The following is a 12,461-nucleotide window of genomic DNA, read 5'->3' as shown; positions in this document are numbered from 1 at the left end:
TGTAATGAACAAAGAAACTAAAAAAAACAGTCAGAGTTGGAGATTAAATCCTTGTACGTCAAAAACATCATCACATGATTATTTTACCATATCAGACATTTGTGTGAATGTGTCATTATTAGCTAAGAATTACTCAAAGCGTTCCGGAGAATGGGAAACGATGAATGACACTCGAAAAACCTTATGGCTTAAAAAGCTGCAAGCTGCACATGAACATTGGTTTCCTGCAGTATGCAAACTTCTCACTTTACAAACAAATATCAGTGTGCGAAAAAGTACACGTCCCACCGTCCGGGACGTGTTATTTACAATATCGGACAAGTAGATCTTTCAATTGACTTGTCCGGTGGACAAGTGACGTTTTTCGCTTCGATTTATTGACACATTGATACATTGCGTTTACAAAAGGCAGAACTCATTCGCAAATTGTCCGTGTCCGCCATTGTTCGTTTAGAAGTGTTAGTTTCGGTTCTGCTTGTCGATTCCTAAGGAAATGCATGTCGCTGCTTTCTGTACAGTTAGACGGGAGCGGGGCGGGAAGTGTAGCACAGTGGCCGGGTTGGGAAGCAAAACTCGGTTCAGAGTAGGAACGAATAACAATTGTCCGGTCCTGGGATTAATAAGAGTTGTGAGGACAGGAGGCGAGGCCGAGCCCCGCGGACTGCAGCTCTCTCTATGCTCCGTATCAGCTGATCGCTGCACGGTGCAGCTCAACAGTGTAAAACAAGCAGCAAGAGCAAAGCATAAAGTGGGAATCAAATAATTAAAAATAAAAACATGGGGAATAAAACATAGAGAAATAGTGCAATGTCAATCACAGAGAATAGTGCAGTATAATAGTGTAAAATCAGTCAAATACTTTGCTAAAGAGATAGGTTTTAAGCTGCCTTTTAAAAATGCATAATGTATTGGCTTCCGTAATATTGTTGGGTAACGTGTTCCACAGTTTTGGGGCGTAGTTTACAAAGGCTGCATCACCGATCTTCTTAGGACTCTTTCTGGTGACCTCTAATAGACCTGCATCTGATGATCGCAGTGTTCTGGCAGGTGTGTAGTTCATTAGAGAGTCAGCCATGTAGCTGGGTCCTTGTCCATTCAGAGCTTTGTATATGAAGAGAAGCACCTTAAAATCAATTCTAAAAGTTACAGGAAGCCAGTGTAGAGTAGCTAAAACAGGACTAACGTGTTCCCTCCTTTTGGTATTAGTCAGTAGTCTAGCTGCAGAGTTTTGAATGAGCTGGAGTCTTTGTACATTCTCAAACTGCACCACTTAGAACTAACTAAACAATGCAGAGATTATTTTTATATAATTGTTTTCAATAACCGTAAGAAATGCAACAGTATGAAGTGATTTGTAAATAGGAATACAGATTTGACTTAATGTTTTCATAAATATATTTTTCTCCCAGTTTGTCATGGGACTTATTTTTACCCTCTCAAAGAACCGGAATCGAAAAGCAGAACCGGAATCGTTAAAATCCAAACGATACCCAACCCTATGTGTGATGCAGTAAAATCTCACCGCTCACTTACGTTAGCGGTGTTGTAAAAACCGTGGGAAAGTGTAAAATACGATGACGAAGAAGAAGATTCCAGTGGCCCCAATTTTTGTCCATTCTGGACAAGTGAAAAATGTATTCGGACAAGTAAATTGCCAAACTCAATTGTCCATGGACAAGTACTCTCTAAAAACTTTTTCTCACACTGAATATGTTCTGCCCACTGTGTGTGCAAGTCTGTGTGATTAAATTAAGTGTGTGCTTTTCCTGTATTTCCGGAGAGCATCTGTGTCACAGCACACATTATGATTTAAACTTACATTTAAAGATTATATGAGTTTGAATATCTTCATGCCTGAGAGACAAGATGCGAAGACATGCAGGTATGGAAAGTAGGGCTGTCCCGAATACCATTTTTCGGGCTCCGGATATTCGGTAGTAATCAGCAGCGAATATTCGGCGCGCGGGGGGGGGGCGGGTTGTAATCAGCAGCGAATATTCGGTGCGCACGCTTCAACGCATGTATTTCGGTTTATTCAAGGCATTCATTTTGTTGTTCTACAGTATTGTTGTTTTATAGTTATTTGTTAATGTAAATAACCCAATTTGTGTTCTTTGAAATTGAATGGGATATTTTTTTGAGGGACTGCGGATGGAAATGAGCTCAAAGCTAAATCAGGCACTATTACGCTTGATACATTTGAATGTTTTTGAGTGTTCATTACTGTGCATTGTCCCTGCCAAATAAACGATTAAATAAAGATATACATATATATATTGCATTGTGTTTGTTACTTTCGTTGCAGTTGTATATATATATGCCTAAAAAAAAAGAACAAATACGATTATCCGAATAACGAAATTGAAAACCGAATAGTAGGCCAACGACCGAATATTCGGCCCTAATGCAAAGTCGCTAATAAATCAACTGCCAGCACCCTGTCTTCACTGCGTTGTTAGTGATTTAGACAGCCCTCAGTGTCCTGAAAGCAGTGCTCAGTGTGTCTTTGCTCAAACCTGCAATACAAAAAGACATGGCCTCTTTGCAGGTGTCATATTTGTGGGTTAGGGTTACGGTAAAGTGGGAAAAAGTAATCAATCGGCTGAATGACACAAAGAGCCTACATATAACTAAGGGAGGGGGCGTCACACTGGTTTTTAGGCATTGTTAATAGGAACAAAATATTTAAGCTTTAAGGAATTAAAAAATGAATATTAGGCAATTAGCTTAATGTATCAATATTAATAGTCTTTCTGGAGAAAGTTGCCTTTTCATTAAAGACCAGAAAAAAGTTAAAAATATATACTTTGGTTTTTCTATTCACTGGATTTATTTTATTGGTTTTGTTTTATCATTTTCACAAAACAAAAAGGTACCAACACCCGTCTTAAAAACGTGTTTAATTAGAGCCTGTTCAAAACTTTGGATTCCCACGCTGGATTGTGCCAACATTTATTTATCCGAAACTCTTGAGTCACCCTGAACTAATATAATAACCTTATCTCCATGTTCACTAAAGAAAGGAAATGTATCCGGCAGTTGCGATTGGTTGTTCCTCGTCACGACATGTGGTGTGTTCTGCTGCGTTAACTCAGCGCGACATTGGCCCTTCTCTACATCTTCATTGGAAACAAAGGATTTAAGCACAAAAACGCAGCATGTGTACAGCCACTAGACCCGTTCATGGTTTTGTCTTATTGTTTTATAATATTATAAACATCCAAATAACACGTTTGATTACCGGAATAGGGTAGAAATCTGTGCCATGCTTTCTCTCCTCTTCAAGTTTTCCTCCCTCACTGCTGCTGTCCATGGACTTAGAAGTGGTGTTCTGTCCCACACCCATCCTCGTGTCCTTCTCCTCCTCTGTCCCTCTTTTGTCTCGCTCCGGTGTGAATGCAGTAGATGAATCCTTCAGTCCGATTACATCACAGAGGACTGCCTCGTCTGCTTGGAAATGGAAAGACATACAAACAGAGAGATTAATATCTCGATGTATTTCTTTATGGGCTCTAATATTCTAATCCTGAGAGGCTGCCAGGCCGCACTTCTTGCCGATTAGAAACTTATGTCAGCTCTCTTGTTGTTTTTGTCCTGTCTATTTTGGATGACAAAAGTATGTTAACGGTAACAATTTACCATATATGAAGGAAAGAGAGAACTCAATATGCCGCATCAAATAGTGAAGCAAGAACACATGTTTGATGGAAAGGATGAACAGAGTGATTATAGATGAAGATGATTGAAAGGCAAGAGAGATGATGACAGTTTGTCTTAGAAGCGGTAGAGAGGTATTTTCTACTTCCTGGTGGTAGAACCTGTCGGTTTGGTGGTTGCTTGTCGGTGGGTAGATTATAAAAAAGTTTAAGCTCTCATAACTTAACTACTGTGGTTAATTAATCAATGTAGAACTTAAACATGTTATCAAATAGTTTGATAATTGATTAATCATGTATGTTTAACCAAAATTGCCAAAAGTTGTTTTAGTTCTAGCTTCTCAATTGTGAAGATGAATGGATTTGCTTTATCTAATGTCATACAAATATTAATAATGGTCTTAGTTTTTGTATTAACTGACATTTTACAGACTTTTATTTGCAGAATGATCAAATAATGAATCTGCAGAATAATTACTCCTAAAAGTAATTGTTAGTTGCCGCTCTACAACAATCCTTAAATAATAATAAAAAAAGATGATTGCTAAATAATTTGTTCTCTTTCAAATAAAAGTGTCAAGGTTTATGTTTTAATCAATGTCCACAACAGGTTTGAGAACGGAGGAGAAAGCTAATTCACAGAGAGATGAAATAATGCAAGGAGTTGGAAAAGAGTGCACCATGGACGGATGTTTGGTGGAGAGGAGTACGTTTGTCCTAGAAGGGATGGAGCACTATAGTCTAATTCCTCATGGTGTGTGTTTAGTGTAAGACAAACCGTAAGTTATGTAGCATTATCCGACACCTGACCTTTGGCTGACGCTGGCAATCTCTTTGTAACAGTCAGTGCCTCTTGTTCAATCTATCACTAACTGTCAGTTACCAAACGTATTAGAAACAGAAGTATGAGAAAGTTGGAATAAATATTTTGCCACACACTGGATTAAGTGAGCATTGCTGATATAAAGTGACTCACACAAAGACACAAGAAGATCAGGGTTCTATTAAGAAGAGGTGTTGAAACCGAAAAGAAAGTTCTAAAGGATCACTGAGGCCTTCAGATGTTGACCTTGGCCTTTACGTAAATATTCTTTGACAGGTGACCTATGGATCCGGTTTCCTTCATACCCCTGGGCACCAAAGCAAAGCGAGTTTATTACATGAAAGGTAATATCATATCTATCATACTAAGAAATTAAGCAAACGCTTCACAAAACACAAACTAAGTAACCATGTGCTTGTTTGTTAGATCATCATTTTCTCATTTACCATTATACGCCTGCTTAGATGGTAGGAGAGGAGTATGACATCCATTGCTTTTCATACTCTGATCATTTGTGCTTAACATACTTTTAAAAGTGTTTGCAGAGTGCTTGTGTCTACAACCAATTACGTCTTTTAGGTATATTGGCCAAAATAAGACTCACATTACCAAATCTACTGTAAATTAAAAAAACGTCTTACCATTTGATAAAAAAACTAAAATCAAACGGCAAGAGTAACTGTTACTTTTAGTTTAACTTAATTATTTACTATCTGACAAGATGTAAACATTTCAAGAAAACATTTAGTCCGAGACCGTTGACTCCGTTAATTAATTATTGATTGTTCATGGTAAAAGAAAAGGCCCATAAAGACTTGGAGATGAATTGACACACAATAAAGTAAAAGGCAATGATACCTAGCCGTATATTTATTTTTTCCAAAAGTAATTTAATTAGTTTTAATTGTAAAATGTTGGGATAGGTGTAATACCTAGCTGACACATCCCATCACTTCTGTCAAGCTGGGCGGCTGGGAGCATCTGTGTGGAAGGGGCAAGAGATAGGGGGAAGGAGGAGGTAGAAGAAAGAGAAGAAGAAAGGAAAGAGAAGAAGAGAAGGGGGAGGAGGCAAAGGAAGGAGGAGGAGGCGAGACATAAGTTAATTTGACAGACAGCATTTAATCACAAACAAAAGTTAGTGTGTATCGTATGACTGATGTGTTCATTAAAACTCAGATTCTTAGGTGAAATATGGCTTTAGGGAGACGGTAAGAGTTCCAATTAGGTCTTCCACATACAGTATAAAGGTCGCCTGTACTTTTAGTTAAAGGACAGAAAGAAAACCATGAAGCCAGGCAAGCCTAGGCAAACTGCCAAGTCATGATGGACTCGCTAATATAGGTCTTTAATTTAACTTCACACTTAAAAAGACATGCCATTTAAGAGGTTCTGTTTAATTTAAAGAAGAACTGTTGATCAAATACTTACTTAGAGTTCTCATTCATAACACTCCGTTCGATGTCTCACTATGGGATGCGCCTCATCGCGGAGCAAACAGAAGCATCAATCTCATTACGCCAATCCTGATTGGCTGGTGATCTTGATGTCAGCGTCAGGAAATTCACCCCCTATAAGTAGCTTGCGCCACAACGCATGCGTCATTCAAACACCTCTTCTCGCTTCAGAGCACATCTCTACAGTAGCCGGACAAGCTCAACGGTCCACAGACTGAACCCAAATACCCATTTCGGTCGACGGGCGCTCGCCGGCTACTCCTTCTGCTTCGCAGGAAGACGGTAGTACTAACGCAGTTAGTATTAAAATCGACCTCGCCCTTCTCTCCCCGAGAAAGTAAGGTATGTCTGATTTTTTAAGCTAGCAGCACACCTGCTGCTAGCTCGCTCCCTCTCTATCGACACCACGGTAGCGAGGAAGTTTTTTATTTTCTCTTCCCCACGGAGGAAGAAAGGATTTAAAGAGCATACTGTCACACCAGTCAGTATTCTCTGGGAATAAAAGACCCACACCGTCCTTTTCTCCGGATTAAGGATAAGGTGGCAACATCTTTTTCTCCCATCCTACCTGTCGAGAGCGGGCCCTCTCCACGCCACGAGGCGAACAAGATGGACGCCCCTCTCCCTCACACCAGAGGAGTCAGGGACTCGGTGGCTCGACTCTGCGGCTGCGGGTTGAAGATCTCGGGCACAGACACACACCAGGTCTGTTCGTCCTGCCTCGGGCTGGAACACGCCCGAGGCGCTATCGACAACCCCGGCTCGTGCGGACATTGTGTCCGCTTCACCGTAAAGAGCCTCCGCCGACGGTTAGCACGACAAGCTAGCCTGTCGGAACAGGAACCCCCCATGTCCACTGACCCGCCGGCCGGCAGTCAAGACCCCTCTCCGTGTCGGTCTGGAGCTCATTATCTGCGATGGCCACAGAACCGGAATCCCGGGACCCGGTGACGGCAAGACACGCGGGTCCCCGCGCTTTACCAAGCTGGGGCTCCCGGTTAGACCTCACCATGGTCTCACCCGCGGAGGATGTCCTCGAGCTGGACTACGAGGAGGACGAAGAAGAGGACGCCTTGGCGTTCCTCCTGTCCGATGAGCAGGAAGAGGACACCTTCATGTCATCGGCTCAGGCTGCAAAGCCTGGAGCGAGGGCTGCTCTCCCGGGCGATAGCACACCAGCTTCGCCCGGTCTGAGCATGGACCTGCAGGCCGTGTGTAAACGCACTGCGGCCAGACTCAACGTCCCGTGGCCTGAAATGGCCAAGGAGACCTCCAGGTCCCCCTACGAGGGAAAACATCTTCCCCAAGCAGCGGGGAAAAAGAGGCAACTCCTTCCGGTCTTCCCGGAGATGTTGGATGAGGTGTCGGTCTCGTGGAGAGACCGGCCCTTCAGCAACAAGGTCCCAATCCAGGGTGCTTCCTCCCTAGACTGCGACGGAATGGAGAAGCTCGGCCTGCTCCGCATGCCGCCCATGGAACCGCTGGTAGCGGCCCACCTTCTACCAAAGGTGCAGCGTTGTCTGCCAGGGCCCTGAATGTGTCCTCGCTGCTAACCGCTTACCAAGCGGAGCTCTGCGAGGACCTGTCGGGTAACACGGGGGCAGCCACTCTGGACGAGATGGCAGCGGTCAGGGACATTTGTCTCCGTGTCCAACGCTGCGCCGTCCAGGCCACGGGCAAGGTAATGGGGATCATGGTGGTGCAGGAAAGAGCGAGATGGCTCAACCTCACCAACCTCCCAGACCGGGAAAAGGAGGATGTGCTGGATATGCCCATCGTTCCCGAGGGAATTTTCGGCTCCTCTCTCGCCTCCATGCAAAGGAGGTGTGAGACGAAGAAGAAGGAGGACGAGGCACTCCACCTCTGCCTCCCTCGAAGGGTCCAGCCGCTGCCTTCGCAGCAGCAGTCCTGACACACACCAGCTGTCTCCAGCCCAGGCTGGAGACAAGGGCAAGCTGGCCTAGAAAATCTCCGGTTCCGGCTGCAGCTCAGGCTCAGCCAACCCAGAATTTCGGCCAGCAGTCGAAGAAGAAGCGAGCGGCGTGACAGCCCCTCCTTCTCCCCTCCGTGAATGTGTTCCCGCCGCCTCGAGAGATGCCTAAACACCATCCTCAAGTCTGCACAAACACATGTCACACATTGGTTGATTCTTTTGTTATAAAACATTTGCCGCTGACGCATCCAGGCTGAGGGCGCAGCTCAAAAAAATTTAAAGAAAATCAATAAAACCAATAAACAGCCGTCAATTGTTCCCCTTCTGAGAGCAGCTACGGCATCTCTCAAAAAGCGGATTACTGGCGGGTCTGTGAAGGCACCTCCGTCACGCGCATGCGCAGTGCCGGCTGGAGCCGTAGGGGCACCACCGCCACACGCATGCGCTGTGTCGGTGGGGATTGTCGAAATAGGGCACCACAGTGCTCAGACACTGGATAACACAAAAAATAGAGACATCTCAGCTGGCTCTAAAGAGCATACAGCGGGAGATGCTCAACCCATATTCTGAGAGAGAGGTTCTCTCTCCTAGAAAGGAGGGTTTTATCTATAATACCCGCCGAGCAGAGTCAGATTACGCAGACAAATGTCCTCGTAAAGCACCTGCTCAACCTGGGTCTCATAATAAAACTAAACCCGCGTGCCACGGCACGGCGTATTTGTTATTATGAAATGCGTAGTGGCACTACGCCACTGGCCGCACCCGACTTTTCTAGTACGGGACGCGCCTACGGGTGCTGTCCTTTCACGGAAGGTGGTCACCACGGACGCATGTCTGACAGACTAATAGGGTATTTACCAAGGTCGCCCAGTGAGGGGTCTCTGGAGCAGAGACCTCCAGCGGGCGCACGTAAATCACCCGGGGCTTTTAGCGGTGTTCCCCACCCTAAAACGCTTTCTGCCTTCTCTCAGAGGACACCATGTCCTCGTGAGGACAGACAACACGACCACAGTATCGTGTATGAACCGCCAAGGGAGGTTGCGTTGTCTCCAGTCATACACACTGGCACACAAACTGATCCCTTGGAGCGGCAGACGTCTCCTCTCTCTGAGAGCGACACAGGTACCAGGAGTGATGCACCTCGAGACAGAACTACTGTCCAGAGGTGCACCACTCTATGCAGACTGGACTCCTCATCCAAGGATCGGGAGTCCGCTGTGGGTGCGTTACGGCAGAGCCGCGTTAAATCTGTTCGCATAAAGAGAAAATGCTCAATCACAGCTGTTCTCTTTAATGCACGATTTAAACGCACCGTTAGGCGTGGACGCACTCGTACACGATTGACCTCCGGGTCTTCTGTACGCGTTCCCACCCCTGGCTCTGATACCCCCAACTCTGGCCAGAGTGAAGGAGCAACGCCACACACTTATCCTGCTGGCTCCGCCCTAGCCCGCAACGTACGGGCTGGCGGAGATATATCAGCTGTTGTGCGGGCAGCCATTGCAGCCCCCACTACGCAGAGACAGATTGTCTCAGGCGGGGGGGGCGATCCTTCACCCACGCCCAGAGCGCTGGCACTATGGGCCTGACCCGTGAGTGGTACAATCTGAATATAGTGGGACTCCCTCAGAAGGTGATAAACACTATTCAGAGTGCGAGAGCTTCCTCCAACAGGTCTCTTTATGACTGTAAGTGGAGGGTGTTTGAGGAGTGGTGCCTTCAAGAAGGACACATCTCTTTTCAATGTCCTGTCGGGGTGATTTTATCATTTCTACAGGACTTGATCGATAAACACAGAGCTTTCTCCACGATCAAGGTGTACCTGGCTGCTATTGCTGCATGCCATGTGGGCTTTGAGGGTAAGACGGCTAGCCAACATCCTTTGGTCTGCCGTTTTATGAAGGGAGCTCGCAGGCTCCTCCCTGTTTCCAGGTCACTGGTGCCCTTATGGGACTTGGCAGTGGTTTTAAATGGGCTCAGAATGACCCCATTTGAACCCCTGGAAGGAGCTGACATGAAACATCTGTCACTCAAGACAGTGCTGTTACTGGCCCTGGCATCCGCCAAGCGGGTCAGGGATATTCATGCGCTGTCTGTACATCCCTCATGCACTCAGTTTGCCCCAGGGCAAACGAGAGTGTTGTTGAAGCCCAACCCTGCCTTTACACCAAAGGTGGTTGGTTCGTGTACCCCAATTGACATCGAGGCATTTCCTCCGCCGCTGGTTTCCTCCGGGGAACCGCAGCAGGATCTGTTGTGTCCAGTCCGGGCTTTACACACATATATGGACAGTTCAAAGGAGCTTCGTCTTAATGACCAACTCTTTGTGTCCTGGGCTAACCCTCACAAGGGCAAGCCTGTTACTAAGCAACGGCTCTCCCACTGGATTGTGGAGGCAATTGCTTTGGCCTATACGAGTCAGAGTTTGCAAGCACCTTCGGGTCTGCGGGCCCACTCGACTCGGGGCCTGGCTACATCCTGGGCTTTGTTCAAGGGTGTTTCCATCCAAAACATCTGTGCAGCGGCAAGCTGGTCCTCGCCGCTCACTTTTGTCCGCTTTTACAGGCTAGACGTCTCCGCTCCAAGCGTGGCCCGAGCAGTGCTGGGCACCTTGTTGAGTCGGGACTCTACCTGTTAAGTTCTGGTTGGTCGGTGATTTTCGAGATAAGCTCGTCTGGCAATACGGGAGCTACAATATCCCATAGTGAGACATCGAACGGAGTGTTATGAATGAGAACTATAGGTTAATTACGTAACCCCAGTTCTCAGAGTAACATGAAGTGAGATGTCTCACCAGACGGCCCTCATTGCTATGGTGAAGCGAGAAGAGGTGCTTATTTTTGAATGACGCATGCGTTGTGGCGTAAGCTACTTATAGGGGGTGAATTCCCTGACGCTGACGTCAAGATTACCAGCCAATCAGGATTGGCGTAATGAGATTGATGCTTCTGTTTGCTCCGCGATGAGGCGCATCCCATAGTGAGACATCTCACTTCATGTTACTCTGACGCTGGGGTTACGTAAGTAACCTATAGTTATGTATACATATTCCTGTGGTTTCATATTATAAAAACAGACAAAAAGGAATGTGCAATGGGGCTCATTCATAAAAGATCATTTAGCTTTTTAAGAATGTGACTTTTGTTTCTTGTGAATTTGGCACACTTAAAGAAAATAATTAAATTAAGACATACCCTAGGCAAGAAAAATGAGCAGTCACATGATCTTTTAAGATTTTAAACCGTGATGAAAAAGATCTGAGGGTGACCATCCAATTCACTATTCATTTTTTAAGACATTTTAAAGAGTTTAAAGTCCTGTCTCCAGTATCAAAATGATAACATTTACAGGTATACTGCAAACTGCACAGCAGAAAGGCAGAACTGAGTACACATTTATATGTTATCACAATAACTATAATTCTCGCTATATTCAACCTTTTGTCCACATATAGTGCAGCCCTAGCATAATGTTGTATTTGATAGAAACGATGGCCCAATCAGATCATTTCTGCATACTGCACAGCATTGAACTCACACACCGAGTGCTGCCTCGCGTCAGTACTGAGTCAGTTGTGAGATGTAGAGTGTGACAAAGTATCCCAGCAACCTCTGTGTGATAAAAACTCAGATGAGGCATATGCTAACACCAGCAAGACATGCTACTTTAGCATGACCGTTCCCTTTATACATCCATGAGCATGACATTGTCTCAAAAGCCCTTTTCCGCTAGTTGTCCAAGAGACTAAACACACACATTCACACGAGGGAGAAAACAAGAAACACAGGGAACTGTTATGAGAGAAGAGAGAACTGAAAGCGAACCAATGTAACAGAGGGGAATTCTGCAGTTTCATAAACAATAAATAACTTTTCACAATATGTTAAAGACAACATTTAAAAGTAAAAAAGCAAGAAGTGTGTGTGTGTTTAAAAGAGTTTTAGAGGAAGAGCGCAGAAGACAAACCAGAGCGAGGTGAAACAAAGGCAACGGCAATGGTAGTTTTAAATCATCCCAGAAAAAGCAGGCCGGATCTATAACCATGGTAACCTGATCTGTGGCTCATGTGCAGGCTTGTACCTCGCAAGTGTTCATCTCTAATGCATAATGTGTGTGTGAGCGTGCTTACATAAGTGCTTGTATGAACTGCATACTATCCAGATGTCAGTCTAAAGTTCACACACATTCTAAACTGCATGTCAAACTCAAGGCCCGCAGGATTTGGCCCTTGGTGAATTGAATTTCGGCCCGCAGGATCATTTCTAATTACTATTAGATCTGGCCCGCCGGTATATTGCACGCACACCTTCACTCAATCCTGAGGGTTTCCTCAGCTCAGAGCCTGACCCCAGACATTGATGAATTTGCACCCATGATGAGATGCCAAGTATCTGGCTTAGTGTGCATCACCGAGCAGCAAACTGAGTTTCAAAGGATGTTCCCTTTTGCACTTTCTTTCTCACGACAACAGTGCATGTTTGTTTTTTTCTTTGAGGGGAATTGTTTTTTTGAAGCTGTTGTTGGCCTGTGGAAAAATGTAATCATAAGAAATGACTCCGGAAAAGCTGCAGATAGAGCCATAAGAAATGAATGCA

General features: G+C 45.1%; 1 protein-coding gene across 9 annotated transcripts in view; it reads right to left on the bottom strand.

The window, feature by feature from the left end:
- The window catches only part of slc23a2 (solute carrier family 23 member 2), a 69,619-nt gene that overhangs the window by 16,922 nt on the left and 40,236 nt on the right, over nt 1–12,461 (bottom strand). For 4 of the 9 annotated variants that reach the window (XR_004552744.2, XM_034090320.2, XM_034090318.2 and 1 more), the window contains 2 exons: nt 5,412–5,460; nt 3,242–3,450 (listed from right to left, as the gene is read on the bottom strand). Coding sequence is in view for 8 of the 9 variants with exons in the window: in XM_034090320.2 (XP_033946211.1) it covers nt 3,242–3,450; nt 5,412–5,460 (258 nt within the window). In the remaining variant the exon portion in view is untranslated. The remainder of the gene's footprint in view (nt 1–3,241; nt 3,451–5,411; nt 5,461–12,461) is intronic. The other 5 variants (XM_034090321.1, XM_034090324.2, XM_034090322.1 and 2 more) reach the window with 3 other exon arrangements.

The sequence above is a fragment of the Pseudochaenichthys georgianus genome, chromosome 9 (genome assembly GCF_902827115.2).
Source record: "Pseudochaenichthys georgianus chromosome 9, fPseGeo1.2, whole genome shotgun sequence".
In the NCBI taxonomy this organism is placed as follows: domain Eukaryota; kingdom Metazoa; phylum Chordata; class Actinopteri; order Perciformes; family Channichthyidae; genus Pseudochaenichthys; species Pseudochaenichthys georgianus.
The sequence above is the reverse complement of the archived record's forward strand: the minus strand, read 5'-3'. Positions and strand labels throughout refer to the sequence as shown.